At 55.3% G+C, this 27328-nt stretch overlaps 1 protein-coding gene across 6 annotated transcripts; it reads right to left on the bottom strand.

The window, feature by feature from the left end:
- Positions 1 to 745: 745 nt before the first annotated feature.
- LOC135536463 (transcription factor Dp-1-like) lies at positions 746 to 27328 on the bottom strand. 6 transcript variants are annotated; one of them, XM_064962804.1, is made up of 12 exons: positions 27186 to 27195; positions 25677 to 25759; positions 24523 to 24589; positions 23785 to 23888; positions 22946 to 23067; positions 19630 to 19801; positions 19293 to 19439; positions 18771 to 18839; positions 18513 to 18664; positions 15256 to 15422; positions 1479 to 1557; positions 753 to 1242 (listed from the first exon to the last, which is right to left on the bottom strand). In XM_064962804.1, exons 2-12 carry the CDS (start codon positions 25686 to 25688, stop codon positions 1116 to 1118), a joined length of 1218 nt encoding a protein of 405 aa, XP_064818876.1. In that variant the 5' UTR covers positions 25689 to 25759; positions 27186 to 27195; the 3' UTR covers positions 753 to 1115. The 6 variants fall into 6 exon arrangements, with proteins under 6 accessions (XP_064818879.1, XP_064818875.1, XP_064818876.1 ...); XM_064962805.1 differs by lacking the exon at positions 27186 to 27195 and adding an exon at positions 26907 to 27154 and having other exon boundaries at positions 754 to 1242; XM_064962806.1 differs by lacking the exon at positions 27186 to 27195 and adding an exon at positions 26455 to 26886 and having other exon boundaries at positions 754 to 1242.

Raw genomic sequence — 27328 nt, 5'->3', positions numbered from 1 at the left:
GGAGGGAAGGCCTGAGATGGAGCTGGAGGGGGAAGGCCTGAGATGGAGCTGGAGGGGGAAGGCCTGAGATGGAGCTGGAGGGGGAAGGCCTGAGATGGAGCTGGAGGGGGAAGGCCTGAGATGGAGCTGGAGGGGGAAGGCCTGAGATGGAGCTGGAGGGGGAAGGCCTGAGATGGAGCTGGAGGGGGAAGGCCTGAGATGGAGCTGGAGGGGGAAGGCCTGAGATGGAGCTGGAGGGGGAAGGCCTGAGATGGAGCCGGAGGGGGGAAGGCCTGAGATGGAGCCGGAGGGAGGGAAGGCCTGAGATGGAGCCGGAGGGAGGGAAGGCCTGAGATGGAGCCGGAGGGAGGGAAGGCCTGAGATGGAGCTGGTGGAGGGAAGGCCTGAGATGGAGCTGGAGGGAGGGAAGGCCTGAGATGGAGGGGGGGAAGGCCTGAGATGGAGCTGGAGGAGGGAAGGCCTGAGATGGAGCTGGAGGGAGGGGGGAAGGCCTGAGATGGAGCTGGAGGAGGGAAGGCCTGAGATGGAGCTGGAGGGGGGGAGGCCTGAGATGGAGCTGGAGGGGGAAGGCCTGAGATGGAGCTGGAGGGGAAGGCCTGAGATGGAGCTGGAGGAGGGGAAGGCCTGAGATGGAGCTGGAGGGGGAAGGCCTGAGATGGAGCTGGAGGGGGGGAGGCCTGAGATGGAGCTGGGGGAGGGAAGGCCTGAGATGGAGCTGGAGGGGGAAGGCCTGAGATGGAGCTGGAGGGGGAAGGCCTGAGATGGAGCTGGAGGGGGGGAAGGCCTGAGATGGAGCTGGAGGGGGGGGGGGGAAGGCCTGAGATGGAGCTGGAGGGGGGGGGAAGGCCTGAGATGGAGCTGGAGGGAGGGAAGGCCTGAGATGGAGGGGGGGAAGGCCTGAGATGGAGCTGGAGGAAGGGAGAGAGACTTGTTCATGGGACCTGGGCTGTATGCATTCCAAATGGCACTACTCCCTACACAGTGCACTACCTCTGTGCCAATATGGCCGTGGTCAACAGTAGTTCAGCATATTGGGTATAGGAAGCCATTTGGAACACAGCTGGTTAGTCATCAGACTGGGCTGTTAAGAGATGGTAGAGTGAGAAACTACTGATTTAATCATTGTCGTCGTAGTCTTCGTCATCCTCTTCCTCGTCTGCCATGCAGGACACGGGGGTGTGGCCTCGCGAGGCGCTGTAGTGTGAGTCGTTGGAAATGGACGCCACCGTGCCATCGGAGCTACTGAATATACAGCAGGAAACAGAAGATGGAATTAGTTAAGACCTGTCTGTTACATCACTTCCTGTACATTAAAAAAAAAAAAAAAAAAAAAAAGAGCTCAGAAAGAGAGATCATAGAGTTGGATAGAGGGCACACTTGAAACAAAGCCTGTTGTAGCATGGGAAGCCCCACCGAGGGCTTCCACCCTCCAGACAGGGAAATGAGCTCTGCAGTACATCTCTATAGAAGAGATTCACCTTGTGTGGCGGCGTCCTCCTCCGTTCCTAGACGAGGCTCCTGTGATGTAGACGTTGCTTATTGGACCCGTGGCCATTTCTGGAGGGGAGGGATTATAATCAAAAGACGCCCCTTTCTACAGCCCCGGCCCCTTTCTACAGCCTCACAGTCCCTTTCTACAGTCCCGGCCCCTTTCTACAGTCCCGGGCCCCTTTCTACAGTCCCGGCCCCTTTCCACAGCCCCGGCCCCTTTCCACAGCCTCACAGTCCCTTTCTACAGTCCCGAGCCCCTTTCTACAGTCCCGGCCCCTTTCTACAGCCTCACAGTCCCTTTCTACAGCCTCACAGTCCCTTTCTACAGCCTCACAGTCCCTTTCTACAGCCTCACAGTCCCTTTCTACAGCCTCACAGTCCCTTTCTACAGCCTCACAGTCCCTTTCTACAGTCCCGAGCCCCTTTCTACAGCCTCACAGCCCCTTTCTACAGTCCCTGCCCCTTTCTACAGCCCCGGCCCCTTTCTACAGCCTCACAGTCCCTTTCTACAGTCCCGAGCCCCTTTCTACAGTCCCGGCCCCTTTCTACAGCCTCACAGTCCCTTTCTACAGCCCCAGCCCCTTTCTACAGCCTCACAGTCCCTTTCTACAGCCCCGGCCCCTTTCTACAGCCTCACAGTCCCTTTCTACAGCCCCGGCCCCTTTCTACAGCCCCAGCCCCTTTCCACAGCCTCCCGGTCCCTTTCTACAGCCTCACAGCCCCTTTCTACAGCCTCACAGCCCCTTTCTACAGCCTCACAGTCCCTTTCTACAGCCTCACAGTCCCTTTCTACAGCCTCACAGTCCCTTTCTACAGCCCCGGCCCCTTTCTACAGACTCACGGCCCCTTTCTACAGCCTCACGGCCCCTTTCTACAGCCCCGGCCCCTTTCTACAGCCTCACGGCCCCTTTCTACAGCCTCACGGCCCCTTTCTACAGCCTCACGGCCCCTTTCTACAGCCCCGGCCCCTTTCTACAGCCTCACGGCCCCTTTCTACAGCCCCGGCCCCTTTCTACAGCCTCACGGCCCCTTTCTACAGTCCCGGCCCCTTTCTACAGCCTCACAACCCCTTTCTACAGCCTCACAGTCCCTTTCTACAGCCTCACAGTCCCTTTCTACAGCCTCACAGTCCCTTTCTACAGCCCCGGCCCCTTTCTACAGCCCCGGCCCCTTTCTACAGCCTCACAGTCCCTTTCTACAGTCCCGGCCCCTTTCTACAGTCCCGGCCCCTTTCTACAGCCCCGGCCCCTTTCTACAGCCCCGGCCCCTTTCTACAGCCCCGGCCCCTTTCTACAGCCCCGGCCCCTTTCTACAGTCCCGAGCCCCTTTCTACAGTCCCGGCCCCTTTCTACAGCCTCACAGTCCCTTTCTACAGTCCCGGCCCCTTTCTACAGCCTCACAGTCCCTTTCTACAGTCCCGGCCCCTTTCTACAGCCTCACGGTCCCTTTCTACAGCCTCACGGTCCCTTTCTACAGCCTCACGGTCCCTTTCTACAGCCTCACGGTCCCTTTCTACAGCCTCACGGTCCCTTTCTACAGCCTCACGGTCCCTTTCTACAGCCTCACGGTCCCTTTCTACAGCCTCACGGTCCCTTTCTACAGCCTCACGGTCCCTTTCTACAGCCTCACGGTCCCTTTCTACAGCCTCACGGTCCCTTTCTACAGCCTCACGGTCCCTTTCTACAGCCTCACGGTCCCTTTCTACAGCCTCACAGTCCCTTTCTACAGTCCGGGCCCCTTTCTACAGTCCCGGGCCCCTTTCTACAGTCCCGGCCCCTTTCCACAGCCCCGGCCCCTTTCCACAGCCTCACAGTCCCTTTCTACAGTCCCGAGCCCCTTTCTACAGTCCCGGCCCCTTTCTACAGCCTCACAGTCCCTTTCTACAGCCTCACAGTCCCTTTCTACAGCCTCACAGTCCCTTTCTACAGCCTCACAGTCCCTTTCTACAGCCTCACAGTCCCTTTCTACAGTCCCGAGCCCCTTTCTACAGCCTCACAGCCCCTTTCTACAGTCCCTGCCCCTTTCTACAGCCCCGGCCCCTTTCTACAGCCTCACAGTCCCTTTCTACAGTCCCGAGCCCCTTTCTACAGTCCCGGCCCCTTTCTACAGCCTCACAGTCCCTTTCTACAGCCTCACAGTCCCTTTCTACAGCCCCGGCCCCTTTCTACAGCCCCAGCCCCTTTCCACAGCCTCACAGTCCCTTTCCACAGCCTCACAGTCCCTTTCTACAGCCTCACAGTCCCTTTCTACAGCCTCACAGTCCCTTTCTACAGCCTCACAGTCCCTTTCTACAGTCCCGAGCCCCTTTCTACAGCCTCACAGCCCCTTTCTACAGTCCCTGCCCCTTTCTACAGCCCCGGCCCCTTTCTACAGCCTCACAGTCCCTTTCTACAGTCCCGAGCCCCTTTCTACAGTCCCGGCCCCTTTCTACAGCCTCACAGTCCCTTTCTACAGCCCCAGCCCCTTTCTACAGCCTCACAGTCCCTTTCTACAGCCTCACAGTCCCTTTCTACAGCCCCACAGTCCCTTTCTACAGCCCCGGCCCCTTTCTACAGCCCCAGCCCCTTTCCACAGCCTCACAGTCCCTTTCCACAGCCTCACAGTCCCTTTCCACAGCCTCACAGTCCCTTTCTACAGCCTCACGGTCCCTTTCTACAGCCTCACGGTCCCTTTCTACAGCCTCACGGTCCCTTTCTACAGCCTCACGGCCCCTTTCTACAGCCCCACGGCCCCTTTCTACAGCCCCACGGCCCCTTTCTACAGCCTCACAGCCCCTTTCTACAGCCTCACAGCCCCTTTCTACAGCCTCACAGCCCCTTTCTACAGCCTCACAGTCCCTTTCTACAGCCTCACAGTCCCTTTCTACAGCCTCACAGTCCCTTTCTACAGCCCCGGCCCCTTTCTACAGACTCACGGCCCCTTTCTACAGCCCCGGCCCCTTTCTACAGCCTCACGGCCCCTTTCTACAGCCCCGGCCCCTTTCTACAGCCTCACGGCCCCTTTCTACAGCCTCCCGGTCCCTTTCTACAGCCTCACAGCCCCTTTCTACAGCCTCACAGCCCCTTTCTACAGCCTCACAGTCCCTTTCTACAGCCTCACAGTCCCTTTCTACAGCCTCACAGTCCCTTTCTACAGCCCCGGCCCCTTTCTACAGACTCACGGCCCCTTTCTACAGCCCCGGCCCCTTTCTACAGCCTCACGGCCCCTTTCTACAGCCCCGGCCCCTTTCTACAGCCTCACGGCCCCTTTCTACAGCCTCACGGCCCCTTTCTACAGCCCCGGCCCCTTTCTACAGCCTCACGGCCCCTTTCTACAGCCCCGGCCCCTTTCTACAGCCTCACGGCCCCTTTCTACAGCCCCGGCCCCTTTCTACAGCCTCACGGCCCCTTTCTACAGTCCCGGCCCCTTTCTACAGCCTCACAACCCCTTTCTACAGCCTCACAGTCCCTTTCTACAGCCTCACAGTCCCTTTCTACAGCCTCACAGTCCCTTTCTACAGCCCCGGCCCCTTTCTACAGTCCCGGCCCCTTTCTACAGCCTCACAGTCCCTTTCTACAGTCCCGGCCCCTTTCTACAGTCCCGGCCCCTTTCTACAGCCCCGGCCCCTTTCTACAGCCCCGGCCCCTTTCTACAGCCTCACAGTCCCTTTCTACAGCCTCACAGTCCCTTTCTACAGTCCCGGCCCCTTTCTACAGCCTCACAGTCCCTTTCTACAGCCTCACAGTCCCTTTCTACAGCCTCACAGTCCCTTTCTACAGTCCCGGCCCCTTTCTACAGCCTCACGGTCCCTTTCTACAGCCTCACGGTCCCTTTCTACAGCCTCACGGTCCCTTTCTACAGCCTCACGGTCCCTTTCTACAGCCTCACGGTCCCTTTCTACAGCCTCACGGTCCCTTTCTACAGCCTCACGGTCCCTTTCTACAGCCTCACGGTCCCTTTCTACAGCCTCACGGCCCCTTTCTACAGTCCCGGCCCCTTTCTACAGTCCCGGCCCCTTTCTACAGTCCAGGCCCCTTTCTACAGCCCCGGCCCCTTTCTACAGTCCCGGCCCCTTTCTACAGCCTCACAGTCCCTTTCTACAGTCCCGGCCCCTTTCTACAGTCCCGGCCCCTTTCTACAGCCCCGGCCCCTTTCTACAGCCCCGGCCCCTTTCTACAGCCTCACAGTCCCTTTCTACAGCCTCACAGTCCCTTTCTACAGTCCCGGCCCCTTTCTACAGCCTCACAGTCCCTTTCTACAGCCTCACAGTCCCTTTCTACAGCCTCACAGTCCCTTTCTACAGTCCCGGCCCCTTTCTACAGCCTCACGGTCCCTTTCTACAGCCTCACGGTCCCTTTCTACAGCCTCACGGTCCCTTTCTACAGCCTCACGGTCCCTTTCTACAGCCTCACGGCCCCTTTCTACAGTCCCGGCCCCTTTCTACAGTCCCGGCCCCTTTCTACAGTCCAGGCCCCTTTCTACAGTCCCGGCCCCTTTCTACAGTCCCGGCCCCTTTCTACAGTCCCGGCCCCTTTCTACAGCCTCACGGTCCCTTTCTACAGCCCCACGGTCCCTTTCTACAGCCCCACAGTCCCTTTCTACAGCCCCACAGTCCCTTTCTACAGCCTCACAGTCCCTTTCTACAGCCTCACGGCCCCTTTCTACAGCCTCACGGTCCCTTTCTACAGCCCCACGGTCCCTTTCTACAGCCCCACGGCCCCTTTCTACAGCCCCACGGCCCCTTTCTACAGCCCCACGGCCCCTTTCTACAGCCCCACGGCCCCTTTCTACAGCCCCACAGCCCCTTTCTACAGCCCCACAGCCCCTTTCTACAGCCTCACAGTCCCTTTCTACAGCCTCACAGTCCCTTTCTACAGCCTCACAGTCCCTTTCTACAGCCTCACAGTCCCTTTCTACAGCCCCGGCCCCTTTCTACAGACTCACGGCCCCTTTCTACAGTCCCGGCCCCTTTCTACAGCCTCACAACCCCTTTCTACAGCCTCACAGTCCCTTTCTACAGCCTCACAGTCCCTTTCTACAGCCTCACGGCCCCTTTCTACAGCCTCACGGCCCCTTTCTACAGCCCCGGCCCCTTTCTACAGCCTCACGGCCCCTTTCTACAGCCCCGGCCCCTTTCTACAGCCTCACAACCCCTTTCTACAGCCTCACAACCCCTTTCTACAGCCTCACAGTCCCTTTCTACAGCCTCACAGTCCCTTTCTACAGCCTCACAGTCCCTTTCTACAGCCTCACAGTCCCTTTCTACAGCCTCACAGTCCCTTTCTACAGTCCCGAGCCCCTTTCTACAGTCCCGGCCCCTTTCTACAGCCTCACAGTCCCTTTCTACAGCCCCAGCCCCTTTCTACAGCCTCACAGTCCCTTTCTACAGCCTCACAGTCCCTTTCTACAGCCCCGGCCCCTTTCTACAGCCCCAGCCCCTTTCCACAGCCTCACAGTCCCTTTCCACAGCCTCACAGTCCCTTTCTACAGCCTCACAGTCCCTTTCTACAGCCTCACAGTCCCTTTCTACAGCCTCACAGTCCCTTTCTACAGCCTCACAGTCCCTTTCTACAGTCCCGAGCCCCTTTCTACAGCCTCACAGCCCCTTTCTACAGTCCCTGCCCCTTTCTACAGCCCCGGCCCCTTTCTACAGCCTCACAGTCCCTTTCTACAGTCCCGAGCCCCTTTCTACAGTCCCGGCCCCTTTCTACAGCCTCACAGTCCCTTTCTACAGCCCCAGCCCCTTTCTACAGCCTCACAGTCCCTTTCTACAGCCTCACAGTCCCTTTCTACAGCCCCGGCCCCTTTCTACAGCCCCAGCCCCTTTCCACAGCCTCACAGTCCCTTTCCACAGCCTCACAGTCCCTTTCCACAGCCTCACAGTCCCTTTCTACAGCCTCACAGTCCCTTTCTACAGCCTCCCGGCCCCTTTCTACAGCCTCACAGTCCCTTTCTACAGCCCCACGGCCCCTTTCTACAGCCCCACGGCCCCTTTCTACAGCCTCCCGGTCCCTTTCTACAGCCTCCCGGTCCCTTTCTACAGCCTCCCGGTCCCTTTCTACAGCCTCCCGGTCCCTTTCTACAGCCTCACAGTCCCTTTCTACAGCCCCGGCCCCTTTCTACAGACTCACGGCCCCTTTCTACAGCCCCGGCCCCTTTCTACAGCCTCACGGCCCCTTTCTACAGCCCCGGCCCCTTTCTACAGCCTCACGGCCCCTTTCTACAGCCTCACGGCCCCTTTCTACAGCCCCGGCCCCTTTCTACAGCCTCACGGCCCCTTTCTACAGCCCCGGCCCCTTTCTACAGCCTCACGGCCCCTTTCTACAGCCCCGGCCCCTTTCTACAGCCTCACGGCCCCTTTCTACAGCCCCGGCCCCTTTCTACAGCCTCACGGCCCCTTTCTACAGTCCCGGCCCCTTTCTACAGCCTCACAACCCCTTTCTACAGCCTCACAGTCCCTTTCTACAGCCTCACAGTCCCTTTCTACAGTCCCGGCCCCTTTCTACAGCCTCACAGTCCCTTTCTACAGTCCCGGCCCCTTTCTACAGTCCCGGCCCCTTTCTACAGCCCCGGCCCCTTTCTACAGCCCCGGCCCCTTTCTACAGCCTCACAGTCCCTTTCTACAGCCTCACAGTCCCTTTCTACAGTCCCGGCCCCTTTCTACAGCCTCACAGTCCCTTTCTACAGTCCCGGCCCCTTTCTACAGCCTCACAGTCCCTTTCTACAGTCCCGGCCCCTTTCTACAGCCTCACGGTCCCTTTCTACAGCCTCACGGTCCCTTTCTACAGCCTCACGGTCCCTTTCTACAGCCTCACGGTCCCTTTCTACAGCCTCACGGTCCCTTTCTACAGCCTCACGGTCCCTTTCTACAGCCTCACGGTCCCTTTCTACAGCCTCACGGTCCCTTTCTACAGCCTCACGGCCCCTTTCTACAGCCTCACGGCCCCTTTCTACAGCCTCACGGCCCCTTTCTACAGTCCCGGCCCCTTTCTACAGTCCCGGCCCCTTTCTACAGTCCCGGCCCCTTTCTACAGCCCCACGGCCCCTTTCTACAGCCCCACGGCCCCTTTCTACAGCCCCACGGTCCCTTTCTACAGTCCCGGCCCCTTTCTACAGTCCCGGCCCCTTTCTACAGTCCCGGCCCCTTTCTACAGCCCCACGGTCCCTTTCTACAGTCCCGGCCCCTTTCTACAGTCCCGGCCCCTTTCTACAGCCTCACGGCCCCTTTCTACAGTCCCGGCCCCTTTCTACAGTCCCGGCCCCTTTCTACAGTCCCGGCCCCTTTCTACAGTCCCGGCCCCTTTCTACAGTCCCGGCCCCTTTCTACAGCCCCACGGTCCCTTTCTACAGTCCCGGCCCCTTTCTACAGTCCCGGCCCCTTTCTACAGTCCCGGCCCCTTTCTACAGTCCCGGCCCCTTTCTACAGTCCCGGCCCCTTTCTACAGCCTCCCGGCCCCTTTCTACAGCCCCGGCCCCTTTCTACAGCCTCACGGCCCCTTTCTACAGCCTCACGGCCCCTTTCTACAGCCTCACGGCCCCTTTCTACAGCCTCACGGCCCCTTTCTACAGCCTCACGGCCCCTTTCTACAGCCCCGGCCCCTTTCTACAGCCTCACAACCCCTTTCTACAGCCTCACAACCCCTTTCTACAGCCTCACAGTCCCTTTCTACAGCCTCACAGTCCCTTTCTACAGCCTCACAGTCCCTTTCTACAGCCTCACAGTCCCTTTCTACAGTCCCGGCCCCTTTCTACAGCCTCACAGTCCCTTTCTACAGCCTCACGGTCCCTTTCTACAGCCTCACAGTCCCTTTCTACAGCCTCACGGTCCCTTTCTACAGCCTCACGGCCCCTTTCTACAGCCTCACGGCCCCTTTCTACAGCCCCACGGCCCCTTTCTACAGCCCCACGGCCCCTTTCTACAGCCTCCCGGTCCCTTTCTACAGCCTCACAGCCCCTTTCTACAGCCTCACAGTCCCTTTCTACAGCCTCACAGTCCCTTTCTACAGCCTCACAGTCCCTTTCTACAGCCTCACAGTCCCTTTCTACAGCCTCACAGTCCCTTTCTACAGCCTCACAGTCCCTTTCTACAGCCTCACAGTCCCTTTCTACAGCCTCACAGTCCCTTTCTACAGCCTCACAGTCCCTTTCTACAGCCTCACAGCCCCTTTCTACAGCCTCACAGTCCCTTTCTACAGCCTCACAGTCCCTTTCTACAGCCTCACAGTCCCTTTCTACAGCCCCGGCCCCTTTCTACAGACTCACGGCCCCTTTCTACAGCCCCGGCCCCTTTCTACAGCCTCACGGCCCCTTTCTACAGCCCCGGCCCCTTTCTACAGCCTCACGGCCCCTTTCTACAGCCTCACGGCCCCTTTCTACAGCCTCACGGCCCCTTTCTACAGCCCCGGCCCCTTTCTACAGCCTCACGGCCCCTTTCTACAGCCCCGGCCCCTTTCTACAGCCTCACGGCCCCTTTCTACAGTCCCGGCCCCTTTCTACAGCCTCACAACCCCTTTCTACAGCCTCACAGTCCCTTTCTACAGCCCCGGCCCCTTTCTACAGTCCCGGCCCCTTTCTACAGCCTCACAGTCCCTTTCTACAGTCCCGGCCCCTTTCTACAGTCCCGGCCCCTTTCTACAGCCCCGGCCCCTTTCTACAGCCTCACAGTCCCTTTCTACAGCCTCACAGTCCCTTTCTACAGTCCCGGCCCCTTTCTACAGCCTCACAGTCCCTTTCTACAGTCCCGGCCCCTTTCTACAGCCTCACAGTCCCTTTCTACAGCCTCACAGTCCCTTTCTACAGTCCCGGCCCCTTTCTACAGCCTCACGGTCCCTTTCTACAGCCTCACGGTCCCTTTCTACAGCCTCACGGTCCCTTTCTACAGCCTCACGGTCCCTTTCTACAGCCTCACGGTCCCTTTCTACAGCCTCACGGTCCCTTTCTACAGCCTCACGGTCCCTTTCTACAGCCTCACGGTCCCTTTCTACAGCCTCACGGCCCCTTTCTACAGTCCCGGCCCCTTTCTACAGTCCCGGCCCCTTTCTACAGTCCCGGCCCCTTTCTACAGTCCCGGCCCCTTTCTACAGTCCCGGCCCCTTTCTACAGTCCCGGCCCCTTTCTACAGCCCCACGGCCCCTTTCTACAGCCCCACGGCCCCTTTCTACAGCCCCACGGCCCCTTTCTACAGCCCCACGGCCCCTTTCTACAGCCCCACGGCCCCTTTCTACAGCCCCACGGCCCCTTTCTACAGCCTCACAGTCCCTTTCTACAGCCTCACAGTCCCTTTCTACAGCCTCACAGTCCCTTTCTACAGCCTCACAGTCCCTTTCTACAGCCCCGGCCCCTTTCTACAGACTCACGGCCCCTTTCTACAGTCCCGGCCCCTTTCTACAGCCTCACAACCCCTTTCTACAGCCTCACAGTCCCTTTCTACAGCCTCACGGTCCCTTTCTACAGCCTCACGGCCCCTTTCTACAGCCTCACGGCCCCTTTCTACAGCCCCGGCCCCTTTCTACAGCCTCACGGCCCCTTTCTACAGCCTCACAACCCCTTTCTACAGCCTCACAACCCCTTTCTACAGCCTCACAGCCCCTTTCTACAGCCTCACAGTCCCTTTCTACAGCCTCACAGTCCCTTTCTACAGCCTCACAGTCCCTTTCTACAGCCTCACAGTCCCTTTCTACAGTCCCGAGCCCCTTTCTACAGTCCCGGCCCCTTTCTACAGCCTCACAGTCCCTTTCTACAGCCCCAGCCCCTTTCTACAGCCTCACAGTCCCTTTCTACAGCCTCACAGTCCCTTTCTACAGCCCCGGCCCCTTTCTACAGCCCCAGCCCCTTTCCACAGCCTCACAGTCCCTTTCCACAGCCTCACAGTCCCTTTCTACAGCCTCACAGTCCCTTTCTACAGCCTCACAGTCCCTTTCTACAGCCTCACAGTCCCTTTCTACAGTCCCGAGCCCCTTTCTACAGCCTCACAGCCCCTTTCTACAGTCCCTGCCCCTTTCTACAGCCCCGGCCCCTTTCTACAGCCTCACAGTCCCTTTCTACAGTCCCGAGCCCCTTTCTACAGTCCCGGCCCCTTTCTACAGCCTCACAGTCCCTTTCTACAGCCCCAGCCCCTTTCTACAGCCTCACAGTCCCTTTCTACAGCCTCACAGTCCCTTTCTACAGCCCCGGCCCCTTTCTACAGCCCCAGCCCCTTTCCACAGCCTCACAGTCCCTTTCCACAGCCTCACAGTCCCTTTCCACAGCCTCACAGTCCCTTTCCACAGCCTCACAGTCCCTTTCTACAGCCTCACAGTCCCTTTCTACAGCCTCCCGGTCCCTTTCTACAGCCTCCCGGTCCCTTTCTACAGCCTCACAGCCCCTTTCTACAGCCTCACAGTCCCTTTCTACAGCCTCACAGTCCCTTTCTACAGCCTCACAGTCCCTTTCTACAGCCCCACGGCCCCTTTCTACAGCCTCCCGGTCCCTTTCTACAGCCTCACAGCCCCTTTCTACAGCCTCACAGCCCCTTTCTACAGCCTCACAGTCCCTTTCTACAGCCTCACAGTCCCTTTCTACAGCCTCACAGTCCCTTTCTACAGCCCCGGCCCCTTTCTACAGACTCACGGCCCCTTTCTACAGCCCCGGCCCCTTTCTACAGCCTCACGGCCCCTTTCTACAGCACCGGCCCCTTTCTACAGCCTCACGGCCCCTTTCTACAGCCTCACGGCCCCTTTCTACAGCCCCGGCCCCTTTCTACAGCCTCACGGCCCCTTTCTACAGCCCCGGCCCCTTTCTACAGCCTCACGGCCCCTTTCTACAGCCCCGGCCCCTTTCTACAGCCTCACGGCCCCTTTCTACAGCCCCGGCCCCTTTCTACAGCCTCACGGCCCCTTTCTACAGTCCCGGCCCCTTTCTACAGCCTCACAACCCCTTTCTACAGCCTCACAGTCCCTTTCTACAGCCTCACAGTCCCTTTCTACAGTCCCGGCCCCTTTCTACAGCCTCACAGTCCCTTTCTACAGTCCCGGCCCCTTTCTACAGTCCCGGCCCCTTTCTACAGCCCCGGCCCCTTTCTACAGCCCCGGCCCCTTTCTACAGCCTCACGGTCCCTTTCTACAGCCTCACGGTCCCTTTCTACAGCCTCACGGTCCCTTTCTACAGCCTCACGGTCCCTTTCTACAGCCTCACGGTCCCTTTCTACAGCCTCACGGTCCCTTTCTACAGCCTCACGGTCCCTTTCTACAGCCTCACGGTCCCTTTCTACAGCCTCACGGCCCCTTTCTACAGCCTCACGGCCCCTTTCTACAGTCCCGGCCCCTTTCTACAGTCCCGGCCCCTTTCTACAGCCCCACGGTCCCTTTCTACAGCCCCACGGTCCCTTTCTACAGCCTCACAGTCCCTTTCTACAGCCTCACAGTCCCTTTCTACAGCCTCACAGTCCCTTTCTACAGCCTCACAGTCCCTTTCTACAGCCCCGGCCCCTTTCTACAGACTCACGGCCCCTTTCTACAGCCCCGGCCCCTTTCTACAGCCTCACGGCCCCTTTCTACAGCCCCGGCCCCTTTCTACAGCCTCACGGCCCCTTTCTACAGCCTCACGGCCCCTTTCTACAGCCTCACGGCCCCTTTCTACAGCCTCACGGCCCCTTTCTACAGCCTCACGGCCCCTTTCTACAGCCCCGGCCCCTTTCTACAGCCTCACAACCCCTTTCTACAGCCTCACAACCCCTTTCTACAGCCTCACAGTCCCTTTCTACAGCCTCACAGTCCCTTTCTACAGCCTCACAGTCCCTTTCTACAGCCTCACAGTCCCTTTCTACAGCCTCACAGTCCCTTTCTACAGTCCCGGCCCCTTTCTACAGCCTCACAGTCCCTTTCTACAGTCCCGGCCCCTTTCTACAGCCCCGGCCCCTTTCTACAGCCCCGGCCCCTTTCTACAGCCTCACAGTCCCTTTCTACAGCCTCACAGTCCCGGCCCCTTTCTACAGCCTCACAGTCCCGGCCCCTTTCTACAGCCTCACAGTCCCTTTCTACAGTCCCGGCCCCTTTCTACAGTCCCGGCCCCTTTCTACAGCCTCACGGTCCCTTTCTACAGCCTCACGGTCCCTTTCTACAGCCTCACGGTCCCTTTCTACAGCCTCACGGTCCCTTTCTACAGCCTCACGGTCCCTTTCTACAGCCTCACGGTCCCTTTCTACAGCCTCACGGTCCCTTTCTACAGCCTCACGGTCCCTTTCTACAGCCTCACGGTCCCTTTCTACAGCCTCACGGTCCCTTTCTACAGCCTCACGGTCCCTTTCTACAGCCTCACGGTCCCTTTCTACAGCCTCACGGTCCCTTTCTACAGCCTCACGGTCCCTTTCTACAGCCTCACGGTCCCTTTCTACAGCCTCACGGTCCCTTTCTACAGCCTCACGGTCCCTTTCTACAGCCTCACAGTCCCTTTCTACAGTCCCGAGCCCCTTTCTACAGCCTCACAGCCCCTTTCTACAGTCCCTGCCCCTTTCTACAGCCCCGGCCCCTTTCTACAGCCTCACAGTCCCTTTCTACAGTCCCGAGCCCCTTTCTACAGTCCCGGCCCCTTTCTACAGCCTCACAGTCCCTTTCTACAGCCTCACAGTCCCTTTCTACAGCCTCACAGTCCCTTTCTACAGCCTCACAGTCCCTTTCTACAGCCCCGGCCCCTTTCTACAGCCCCAGCCCCTTTCCACAGCCTCACAGTCCCTTTCTACAGCCTCACAGTCCCTTTCTACAGCCTCACAGTCCCTTTCTACAGCCTCCCGGCCCCTTTCTACAGCCCCACGGCCCCTTTCTACAGCCCCAGCCCCTTTCCACAGCCTCACAGTCCCTTTCTACAGCCTCACAGTCCCTTTCTACAGCCTCACAGTCCCTTTCTACAGCCCCAGCCCCTTTCTACAGCCCCAGCCCCTTTCTACAGCCTCACAGTCCCAGCCCCTTTCCACAGTCCCAGCCCCTTTCTACAGCCTCACAGTCCCTTTCTACAGCCTCACAGTCCCTTTCTACAGCCTCACAGTCCCTTTCTACAGCCTCACAGTCCCTTTCTACAGCCTCACAGTCCCTTTCCACAGTCCCAGCCCCTTTCTACAGCCTCACGGTCCCTTTCTACAGCCTCACGGTCCCTTTCTACAGCCTCACGGTCCCTTTCTACAGCCTCACGGTCCCTTTCTACAGCCCCACAGTCCCTTTCTACAGCCCCACAGTCCCTTTCTACAGCCTCACAGTCCCTTTCTACAGCCTCACGGCCCCTTTCTACAGCCCCACAGTCCCTTTCTACAGCCTCACAGTCCCTTTCTACAGCCTCACAGTCCCTTTCTACAGCCCCAGCCCCTTTCTACAGCCTCACAGTCCCAGCCCCTTTCTACAGCCTCACAGTCCCTTTCTACAGCCTCACAGCCCCTTTCTACAGTCCCACAGTCCCTTTCTACAGTCCCGGCCCCTTTCTACAGTCCCGGCCCCTTTCTACAGTCCCGGCCCCTTTCTACAGTCCCGGCCCCTTTCTACAGCCCCGGCCCCTTTCTACAGCCCCAGCCCCTTTCTACAGCCCCAGCCCCTTTCTACAGCCCCAGCCCCTTTCTACAGCCCCAGCCCCTTTCTACAGCCCCAGCCCCTTTCTACAGCCCCAGCCCCTTTCTACAGCCTCACAGTCCCAGCCCCTTTCTACAGCCTCACAGTCCCGGCCCCTTTCCACAGTCCCAGCCCCTTTCTACAGCCTCCTTTACACAGTCCCATCCCAAGTACATCAGGCTGAATAGGGAGCCCTGCGGGAGACAGCCATACTGACCTGTAACATAGGGCTCCAGGGCTCTGGGCACCAGGGCGCGAGCCTCCTTCAGGTCCTCTGGTGAACACTGGCCCACCTCCAGACCACAGGCCAGCCCCATTCTCTTCAACACCTCAATGTCATCATGGATCTCAAACATGTTGTCAAAGTTGAACAGGTACTCAAACCTGTAGGCAGGAGAGAGAGAGAGAGGGGGGGGGGGCAGAGGCAGGAGAGAGAGAAGGGGGGGGCAGAGGCAGGAGAGAGAGAAGGGGGGACGGGAGAGAGAGAGAAGGGGGGACGGGAGAGAGAGGCAGGAAAGAGAGAGAGAAGGGGGGACGGGAGACAGAGGCAGGAGAGAGAGAGAAGGATGGGACAGAGGCAGGAGAGAGAGAGAAGGGGGGGGACAGAGGCAGGTATGATTAGATGAGGTTTGGTGTTGAATTTGAAATCACTCCCATGTCCCAACCCCCAAGCATCACTCCCATGTCCCAACCACCAAGCATCCCTCCCATGTCCCAACCCCTCCCATGTCCCAACCCCTCCCATGTCCCAACCCCTCCCATGTCCCAACCCCCTAGCACCACTCCCATGTCCCAACCCCCTAGCACCACTCCCATGTCCCAACCCCTCCCATGTCCCAACCCCTCCCATGTCCCAACCCCCAAGCACCACTCCCATGTCCCAACCCCCAAGCATCACTCCCATGTCCCAACCCCCATGTCCCAACCCCCTAGCACCACTCCCATGTCCCAACCCCCAAGCATCACCCCCATGTCCCAACCCCCATCCATCACTCCCATGTCCCAACCCCCTAGCACCACTCCCATGTCCCAACCCCCTAGCACCCTCATGTCCCAACCCCCAAGCATCACTCCCATGTCCCAACCCCCATGTCCCAACCCCCTAGCACCACTCCCATGTCCCAACCCCCAAGCATCACCCCCATGTCCCAACCCCCATCCATCACTCCCATGTCCCAACCCCCTAGCACCACTCCCATGTCCCAACCCCCTAGCACCCTCATGTCCCAACCCCCTAGCACCCTCATGTCCCAACCCCCAAGCATCACTCCCATGTCCCAACCCCCATGTCCCAACCCCTAGCACCACTCCCATGTCCCAACCCCCATCCATCACCCCCATGTCCCAACCCCCATCCATCACTCCCATGTCCCAACCCCCATCCATCCCTCCCATGTCCCAACCCCCATCCATCCATCACTCCCATGTCCCAACCCCCATCCATCACTCCCATGTCCCAAGCATCACTCCCATGTCCCAACCCCCAAGCATCACTCCCATGTCCCAACCCCCAAGCATCACTCCCATGTCCCAACCCCCATGCATCACTCCCATGTCCCAACCCCCATGCATCACTCCCATGTCCCAACCCCCATGCATCACTCCCATGTCCCAACCCCCATGCATCACTCCCATGTCCCAACCCCCAAGCATCACTCCCATGTCCCAACCCCCAAGCATCACTCCCATGTCCCAACCCCCAAGCATCACTCCCATGTCCCAACCCCCACTCCCATGTCCCAACCCCCACTCCCATGTCCCAACCCCCACTCCCATGTCCCAAGCACCACTCCCATGTCCCAACCCCCAAGCACCACTCCCATGTCCCAACCCCCAAGCACCACTCCCATGTCCCAACCCCCAAGCACCACTCCCATGTCCCAACCCCCAAGCACCACTCCCATGTCCCAACCCCCAAGCACCACTCCCATGTCCCAACCCCCAAGCACCACTCCCATGTCCCAACCCCCAAGCACCACTCCCATGTCCCAACCCCCAAGCACCACTCCCATGTCCCAACCCCCAAGCACCACTCCCATGTCCCAACCCCCAAGCACCACTCCCATGTCCCAACCCCCAAGCACCACTCCCATGTCCCAACCCCCAAGCACCACTCCCATGTCCCAACCCCCAAGCACCACTCCCATGTCCCAACCCCCAAGCATCACTCCCATGTCCCAACCCCCATGTCCCAACCCCCTAGCACCACTCCCATGTCCCAACCCCCAAGCATCACCCCCATGTCCCAACCCCCATCCATCACTCCCATGTCCCAACCCCTAGCACCACTCCCATGTCCCAACCCCCTAGCACCCTCATGTCCCAACCCCCTAGCACCCTCATGTCCCAACCCCCAAGCATCACTCCCATGTCCCAACCCCCATGTCCCAACCCCCTAGCACCACTCCCATGTCCCAACCCCCATCCATCACCCCCATGTCCCAACCCCCATCCATCACTCCCATGTCCCAACCCCCATCCATCCCTCCCATGTCCCAACCCCCATCCATCCATCACTCCCATGTCCCAACCCCCATCCATCACTCCCATGTCCCAAGCATCACTCCCATGTCCCAACCCCCAAGCATCACTCCCATGTCCCAACCCCCAAGCATCACTCCCATGTCCCAACCCCCATGCATCACTCCCATGTCCCAACCCCCATGCATCACTCCCATGTCCCAACCCCCATGCATCACTCCCATGTCCCAACCCCCAAGCATCACTCCCATGTCCCAACCCCCAAGCATCACTACCATGTCCCAACCCCCAAGCATCACTCCCATGTCCCAACCCCCAACCCCCACTCCCATGTCCCAAGCACCACTCCCATGTCCCAACCCCCAAGCACCACTCCCATGTCCCAACCCCCAAGCACCACTCCCATGTCCCAACCCCCAAGCACCACTCCCATGTCCCAACCCCCAAGCACCACTCCCATGTCCCAACCCCCAAGCACCACTCCCATGTCCCAACCCCCAAGCACCACTCCCATGTCCCAACCCCCAAGCACCACTCCCATGTCCCAACCCCCAAGCACCACTCCCATGTCCCAACCCCCAAGCACCACTCCCATGTCCCAACCCCCAAGCACCACTCCCATGTCCCAACCCCCAAGCACCACTCCCATGTCCCAACCCCCAAGCACCACTCCCATGTCCCAACCCCCAAGCACCACTCCCATGTCCCAACCCCCAAGCACCACTCCCATGTCCCAACCCCCAAGCACCACTCCCATGTCCCAACCCCCAAGCACCACTCCCATGTCCCAACCCCCAAGCACCACTCCCATGTCCCAACCCCCAAGCACCACTCCCATGTCCCAACCCCCAAGCACCACTCCCATGTCCCAACCCCCTAGCATCACTCCCATGTCCCAAGGTGTCTCAAAGGGAGTTGGGACATGAATATAACACAGGAGTGAAACAGGACTGGAGTAAGTGTGTGTGTATTCCAGAGTCTCTGGTCTCTTACTTGTCATTGGAGATGCTGCAGTCGATGATGGTCCTCTTGGAGGTGTTGATGATGATGAAGGGCAGGTTGATGACAGAGTTTGGGGGTGGAGCCCTGCCCGCTTGCTGCTCCGCTGCACGATTCCGCTGCACCAGGCGCTTGAACGCTATTTGCTGCACCGAGACATTCACACAACGTTGTGATACCGCTCAGTCAACGTCGTTGAGATGACATTCTTCTAATAGGTGTGTATGTTCCCACAGTGAAGGGGGTGTTTACCTGTAGAATGAGCTCCTGAAGCTGAGACTGTTTCTGGTTGATCCTCTCTAGTCGTTTCTGTCTCTCCACCTGACAATGACAGGAATACATCAGGCTCTGACCCTCCGGGCTCTCTGACCCTCCCGACCTCTTACCTCCGGGCTCTCTGACCCTCCCGACCTCTTACCTCCGGGCTCTCTGACCCTCCCGACCTCTTACCTCCGGGCTCTCTGACCCTCCCGACCTCTGACCCTCCCGGGCTCTCTGACCCTCCCGGGCTCTCTGACCCTCCCGACCTCTTACCTCCGGGCTCTGACCCTCCCGACCTCTTACCTCCGGGCTCTGACCCTCCCGACCTCTTACCTCCGGGCTCTGACCCTCCCGACCTCTTACCTCCGGGCTCTGACCCTCCCGACCTCTTAGCTCCGGGCTCTGACCCTCCCGACCTCTTACCTCCGGGCTCTGACCCTCCCGACCTCTTACCTCCGGGCTCTGACCCTCCCGACCTCTTACCTCCGGGCTCTGACCCTCTCGATCTCTTACCTCCAAGCTCTGACACTCCTGGGCTGAGTTGGTGGGCAGGCCGATCCACCGGATCTCTTTCTTCTCCTTAGAGATGATGTTCATGGCCATGAGCACGTTGAGCGCATCGTACACACGCCGTCGGATGTTCTTCTGGTCGTAGGAATGCTGCGGAGGGGAGAGACAGAGAGCTGCTGTCGTTTCCCCAATGGCTCCCTGATCCCTTTATAGTGCACTACTTCTGACCCGGGCCCATTCGGGCTGTACAGAACCAGTGCATCTTGAACTCGGATTGGGCTATTTGTTGTACGGATGAAACCCTGGTCTGATTTTTTTTTTGATTGGCTGTGTGTCTCACCGAGTCGCCGGGCGAGAGGAGGGTGTCGTTGGCGCTGAACTCTGCCACGAGCTCGTCAGCCACCTCATTGTAGGTAGTTACTCCCTTCTTCTGCACCTTCTCACACACCTTCATGGAGAAATGCCTAAGACCCTTCCCGTTCTTATCCCCCTTCTTACCAGTACCACGCTTCCTGGAACACAGGCAGAGCAGGAATGAGAGTAGCCAGTCAATCAGCGCAGGAGTTTGAGAGAGTAGCCAGTCAGCGCAGGAGTTTGAGAGAGAAGAAGTCAGCGCAGGAGTTTGAGAGAGAAGAAGTCAGCGCAGGAGTTTGAGAGAGAAGAAGTCAGCGCAGGAGTTTGAGAGAGAAGAAGTCAGCGCAGGAGTTTGAGAGAGAAGAAGTCAGCGCAGGAGTTTGAGAGAGAAGAAGTCAGCGCAGGAGTTTGAGAGAGAAGAAGTCAGAGCAGGAGTTTGAGAGAGAAGAAGTCAGAGCAGGAGTTTGAGAGAGAAGAAGTCAGCGCAGGAGTTTGAGAGAGAAGAAGTCAGCGCAGGAGTTTGAGAGAGAAGAAGTCAGCGCAGGAGTGAGACAGAAAAGAAGTCAGCGCAGGAGTGAGACAGAAAAGAAGTCAGCGCAGGAGTGAGACAGAAAAGAAGTCAGCGCAGGAGTTTGAGAGAGAAGAAGTCAGAGCAGGAGTTTGAGAGAGAAGAAGTCAGAGCAGGAGTTTGAGAGAGAAGAAGTCAGAGCAGGAGTTTGAGAGAGAAGAAGTCAGAGCAGGAGTTTGAGAGAGAAGAAGTCAGAGCAGGAGTTTGAGAGAGAAGAAGTCAGAGCAGGAGTTTGAGAGAGAAGAAGTCAGAGCAGGAGTTTGAGAGAGAAGAAGTCAGAGCAGGAGTTTGAGAGAGAAGAAGTCAGAGCAGGAGTTTGAGAGAGAAGAAGTCAGAGCAGGAGTTTGAGAGAGAAGAAGTCAGAGCAGGAGTTTGAGAGAGAAGAAGTCAGAGCAGGAGTTTGAGAGAGAAGAAGTCAGAGCAGGAGTTTGAGAGAGAAGAAGTCAGAGCAGGAGTTTGACAGAGAAGAAGTCAGAGCAGGAGTTTGAGAGAGAAGAAGTCAGAGCAGGAGTTTGAGAGAGAAGAAGTCAGAGCAGGAGTTTGAGAGAGAAGAAGTCAGAGCAGGAGTTTGAGAGAGAAGAAGTCAGAGCAGGAGTTTGAGAGAGAAGAAGTCAGAGCAGGAGTTTGAGAGAGAAGAAGTCAGAGCAGGAGTTTGAGAGAGAAGAAGTCAGAGCAGGAGTTTGAGAGAGAAGAAGTCAGAGCAGGAGTTTGAGAGAGAAGAAGTCAGAGCAGGAGTTTGAGAGAGAAGAAGTCAGAGCAGGAGTTTGAGAGAGAAGAAGTCAGCGCAGGAGTTTGAGAGAGAAGAAGTCAGCGCAGGAGTGAGACAGAAAAGAAGTCAGAGCAGGAGTGAGACAGAAAAGAAGTCAGAGCAGGAGTGAGACAGAAAAGAAGTCAGAGCAGGAGTTTGAGAGAGAAGAAGTCAGAGCAGGAGTTTGAGAGAGAAGAAGTCAGAGCAGGAGTTTGAGAGAGAAGAAGTCAGAGCAGGAGTTTGAGAGAGAAGAAGTCAGAGCAGGAGTTTGAGAGAGAAGAAGTCAGAGCAGGAGTTTGAGAGAGAAGAAGTCAGAGCAGGAGTTTGAGAGAGAAGAAGTCAGAGCAGGAGTTTGAGAGAGAAGAAGTCAGAGCAGGAGTTTGAGAGAGAAGAAGTCAGAGCAGGAGTTTGAGAGAGAAGAAGTCAGAGCAGGAGTTTGAGAGAGAAGAAGTCAGAGCAGGAGTTTGAGAGAGAAGAAGTCAGAGCAGGAGTTTGAGAGAGAAGAAGTCAGCGCAGGAGTGAGACAGAAAAGAAGTCAGAGCAGGAGTGAGACAGAAAAGAAGTCAGAGCAGGAGTTTGAGAGAGAAGAAGTCAGAGCAGGAGTTTGAGAGAGAAGAAGTCAGAGCAGGAGTTTGAGAGAGTAGAAGTCAGAGCAGGAGTTTGAGAGAGAAGTCGGTCAGAGCAGGAGTGACCGCTATCCACCAGTTGAGCATGGCTGATGTAGAGAGAGAGACTAGGAAGAGAGAGAAGTTCCTTCATACAGAGCCTTCAGAAAGTATTCACACCCCTTGTTGTGTCACTGATCTACACACACACACTAACCCATCATGTCAAAGTGAAATTATATTTTTGAAATGTTTTAAATGAAATCTGAAATGTCTTGAGTCAATAAGTATTCAACCCTTTTGTTATGGCCTAAATACGTTTAGAAGTAAACATTTGCATAACAAGTCACATAAGTGAGCAATAATAGAGTTTAACATTTATAAATGACCACCTCATCTCTGTACCCCACACATGCAATTATCTGTAATGTCTCTTAGTCGAGCAGTATATTTCAAACATAGATTCAACCACAAAGACCAGGGAAGTTTTCCAATGTCCTGAATACAAAGTGTTATGTTTGGGGCAGATCCAACTCATCACTGATTTTCACTTCATATTTTCAAGTACGGTGGTGGCTGCATCATGTTATGGGTATGCTTGTCGTCGGCAATGACAAGAGAGTTTAGGATTAAAATAAAACAGAATACAGCTATAAGCACAGGCAAAATCCTAGAGGAAAACCTTGTCTGCTTTCCAACAGACACCGGGAGACAAATTCACCTTACAGCAGGACAATAACCTAAAACATAAAGGCCAAATCTCCAATGGAGTTCCTAACCAAATGAATGTTCCTGAGTGGCCGAGTAACAGTTGACCTAGATCTTGAAAATCTGCGGCGAGACTTGAAAATGGCTGACGGAGCTTGAAGATTTTTTTTTTTTGAGAACAAAATGGGCAAATATTGTACAATCCAGGTGTGTAAAAGCTTCTACAGATTTATTACCCAGAAAGACTCACAGCTGTAATCTCTGCCAAAGGTGATTCTAACATGTATTGACTTGGTTGAATAATTATCTAATCAAGATACACCGGTATCGGGTTTTATTTTAAATTAAAAAAATGGTATAAATAATTTCCCACTTTTACAGAATATTTTGTGTAGATCATTGACAAAAAGCAACAATTCAATCCAAATGTCATCCTAAATTGTAGCAACAAAACTTGGGAAAAGCCCAGGGGTGTGAATACTTTAATGTAGTGACATGTCACTCTCTTAACGAGAGAGAGAACTTTCCCAAGAAGTCAGCCAGCCTCCTTGCTGAGAATTGACCTAAAGCTGACCATAACGACCAGCTGACCATAACGACCAGCTGACCATAACGACCAGCTGACCATAACCAGCATGATGAGTGTTTGTATACAATTGTGTATGTGTCTTACCCGGTGGACCAGGGAGAGGCATCAGGGGGTTGGCTCTGTGGTCTGTACTGGGTACTGGGTGTGTGAGGGCTGCCCATCACTAACCCCCCTGACCCACTGGGCCTCTGAGGGGTACCCATCACCTGAGACAGAGGGAGGGACAGTTACCATGCAGACATAACATTTAAAACAGCAATAAATTAAATTAAAATGTATGCGCTTCTTTCAAAGCACTGTGGAGCGATCTATATAGCATATATCTACACCATACTAGAAGCTATGGCGGCTAGCCAGATCAACATATCGTGGCTGGGGTCTAGATCTCTCTATAGAACTAGGGGTTCTATGTCTATGCATCTCTAGCTGAACCCTGAGCTCTGGGACTTGCCTCATTAATAGGATGATCATGTTGATGAGGAGTTCTTATAATAATCCCGCTGACTGAAGGGTTTGTGATTAGCTTATGCACACAGGTCACACACACAGGGCACACACACACATGCACGCAGGTCACACACACACACACGCAGGTCACACACACATGCACGCAGGTCACACACACATGCACACATGCACGCAGGTCACACACACACATGCACGCAGGTCACACACACACATGCACGCAGGTCACACACACACAGGTCGCCCTGCCTTGTTCGAAGTTAGTATGAAGGCTTTATCGCCACGGAGACATGGGAAGCCCAGTGCTTCCCTAGTAGCAACAGAGGGGCCCTCAGACAGGAGGAGGAGAGGTCCTCAGACAGGACGAGCCCTCAGACAGGACGAGGAGGAGAGGGGCCCTCAGACAGGACGACAAGGAGAGGACAGGGGTTCTTAGAAGCTGTAGTGTTGTGTCTCACCATGTGTGGGGCAATGTTGACGTTGGAGGGCCCCAGGGTTTTGGGAAGCAGTTGTTTCCCCACAGAGAGAGACTGTGGGTGGACTGTCACCAGGGACAGGACACCTGGAGGGACAAGAAGAACACTTATAACACCAGGAGTGCGTCCCAAATGGCACTCTATTCCCTATATAGTGCACTACTTGAGATTGTGTTGTCACGGTACCAGTATCACCATCACAACAGATTATCCATTGGAAAAAAAAGAAAACATGAATTAGACTGAACTCCATTGTCGTATAAAAAAAACAAAAATCAGCTTTATGTAACATTGTGGGTGTTATAGTTTGCTGAATGAATAAATGGGACTCCAGGTAACAACATAATGCTGTTGGTTTCTAACTGAAGGACATTTTTCCTCAAGAAATTAAAACTGCTTCATGTTTTGTTTCCTTGCCACAGAAGTACCGCGACAATCCTAATTGAGATCCGCTCCAAGGAAACACTTACGACGTGATTGGCCACAGAGAACGTCTCAATAGGGGGCAACACTGCCCTCCTCTGTTAGTTAGGCGAGAGTCACAGCCTGCCATCAACTCCCATCCTGCAGGAGGATCGGCTGATTATCATAATGCTTCTGGTGTTTCTCTGGTACAGCCACCCTTGTCCAAGTCTTACTCCTCCCTGCCAGTGTTCACCAGTGTGCAGTCCACCTATACTAAAATAACTAGGGGAAACCCTGGGTACTGTGGCTACCTACCTTTGCTGGGACTGAGGTTCTGGTTGTAGAAAACCTTCATCTCTCCGTTGGCACCGATCACAGCCGCCTAAAGACCACAATGTTCTGTTATGGCCACACCACCACACTGTCACCATGGAAACACCAGGCGCTACAAAATTCTCTAGATTCTCTTCTCCTCACTAGTTGGCTTTATACTAGTCTGGAGCCAGGAGGTGCTGCTGGACCGAGGTCAATGGATTGTGTAGGTGGGTGGACACTAGTCCAGTGTTTCCCAAATTGTGGAGCATAAACCACTAGTTACTATGAATGGAAGGAGATGGTCAAATAATGTTTAAAGTTGTTTGTCAGATGATAATTGCACAACAGCAAGCAACTAAATCAGGAAGTATCAACAAACACTTGGTATGGTGAGACCCACCACTGCTAAATCAGGAAGTTGATAAGGTCTTCAAAGCAACTTAGCCTGTACCACTCAAACCACAAAGGGAAGTTAATCAATCTAGTTGTGTGTTCGTCCCTGAAGCAATAATCTAAAACTGGATGTGGATGGTCGGAGAAGAAAAAGGTTCCACTGTAGAATTAGTACTCATTCTAATTGTATGGGTTGCATACTATAACTCTGGCCCGGGTTACATACTATAACTCTGGCCCGGGTTACATACTATAACTCTGGCCCGGGTTACATACTATAACTCTGGCCCAGAACGACAGGTTACATACTATAACTCTGGCCCAGAACGACAGGTTACACACTATAACTCTGGCCCAGAACGACAGGTTGCACACTATAACTCTGGCCCAGAACGACAGGTTACACACTATAACTCTGGCCCAGAACGACAGGTTGCACACTATAACTCTGGCCCAGAACGACAGGTTACACACTATAACTCTGGCCCAGAACGACAGGTTACACACTATAACTCTGGCCCAGAACGACAGGTTGCACACTATAACTCTGGCCCAGAACGACAGGTTGCACACTATAACTCTGGCCCAGAACGACAGGTTGCACACTATAACTCTGGCCCAGAACGACAGGTTACACACTATAACTCTGGCCCAGAACGACAGGTTGCACACTATAACACTGGCCCAGAACGACAGGTTACATACTATAACACTGGCCCAGAACGACAGGTTGCACACTATAACACTGGCCCAGAACTCACATCCATTGCCATGATATCAGCTCCTATGTGTGGGAGATGAAGTCTTCTAGAAGGTTTCTTTGGGATGTTCAGCAATTGCTTCCCTAAAGCAAAATATGGAAGAGGGGGGGGGGGGAGATGCCTCCAGTTCAGTGTTATAAAACTAAGATTGTAGAAGAAATGCAGAATGGACATTATTGTAGATGGGTTAAACTGTTTCTGTTTAACTTATTTTACAAGGTTGGAATCGGCTGGCTTTATCCCCTGAGGGATTCAAACCACAACACTCCACTAGGCCGCATGGAAGCTTTGGAAACAACTTGGTTTCAACATACAACATAAATCGGTCTCCACACTCAGTTATTGCCAACTAGGGGCCATTGAGAACAGAACATAGGCCAAACCGCGTAAATACAACAATGACCGACTGAAGGTTCCCATAGCCGGACAGGGGAAGCACAACAGCAGCTATTTGGATCCAGAAGCTGACTACGCATTAGTCTACATGCAATCATACATGTTTCGCAGCTTGGGCTAGATATATTTAGCAAGAAAGTTAGGTGAACCACCATTGTACATGTTTAAATCACGAGTATTAACAACCATCAACTAGTTACCACGACCTTTCTCACTCGTTGTTCTTGATCCGCAACTCCCAGTTACTGCAGCCAGATGAGGTCGAAATGAACCTCCAAACGGGAAACTAGCTAAAACTAACGTTAGCGAAGCAAACATAAACTAGCAAGTTAACACAAACGTTTCAGAGTCCAAGATCAAAGGTTTTCAATTGGCTAGTTACCTGCATCTTTACAAATACAGAAAGTAATTGAACGAATGACTTGTAGCAATTTCAGTCAAGATGGTTGCTTGGCAAGCTTGACAGATGGCTAGCTAGCATGTTGTTTGTCCTAAAGTTAGCACGCAACATGCTAGTTCGTTCTGCCTATAGACACAAGCTATTTATTAGCTAACGTTAGCTCATCGCAACGATAGGAGTTGTTTGAATTAATAGCCAGTCAGCTGACGTTAAGGTAATAGTTTGCTAAACCCGCTTTTCGGGTCGACATTCATTAGTAAGTAACGATAATGTGGACAATAATGTTTTATTTACGGTAGAGTGCGCTCACTGGAGGACGTAAACTACCTGCTAGCGAGAAGCCGAGTCAGCCATTTTTGTAGCCAGCTAGCTAAAGATTAAGATAAATATATTTTACATTTTGTACTCCTAGCAGGCTAAGTTCGCTACCTTACCTATGGGTAGAAATGTGATTGAATGACATGCCACAAGTCAAACTTATTTCGATGTTGCTTAGCTAAACGGCTTCGAATGGCCTCTGCATTTGATCGATAGCGTTAAGTGCAACAGTCATACATTTGATGGACAGTGACGTTAGCTAACGTACGCTAGTTAACTACTTCTACTCCACTGAAACTGAAACCCAGCGAAATAAAAACGTAATTGCTCAGCGTACAAAATGTAACTAACTCTTCTACTTCATCAATAAATTAAGTTGGAAGAATGAAAGTCACTTTTCTGATTTTATCTCCCGAGTCAGCTGTTAGCATTTGTCCCAAACTCCGACTGAGATCTCCGGCTGCTGAGCTTCCAGAGTTGTCCGACTCCAAACTGAGCTTGGCGGTGTCTGAAATGTGAAAGAAACTATTGGACACGC

This window comes from Oncorhynchus masou, unplaced genomic scaffold, assembly GCF_036934945.1.
Source record: "Oncorhynchus masou masou isolate Uvic2021 unplaced genomic scaffold, UVic_Omas_1.1 unplaced_scaffold_621, whole genome shotgun sequence".
NCBI lineage: Eukaryota > Metazoa > Chordata > Actinopteri > Salmoniformes > Salmonidae > Oncorhynchus > Oncorhynchus masou.
The sequence above is the reverse complement of the archived record's forward strand: the minus strand, read 5'-3'. Positions and strand labels throughout refer to the sequence as shown.

Coding starts and splice junctions, on each gene's coding strand:
- LOC135536463 (XM_064962803.1), bottom strand. CDS start 27,221: ATGCTAACAGCTGACTCGGGAGATAAAATCAGAAAA. Junction 19,440..19,629: donor TCCTCTCGCCCGGCGACTCG/GTGAGACACACA, acceptor TCCCCTCCGCAG/CATTCCTACGACCAGAAGAA. Junction 18,840..19,292: donor AGGAGTGTCAGAGCTTGGAG/GTAAGAGATCGA, acceptor TGTCATTGTCAG/GTGGAGAGACAGAAACGACT.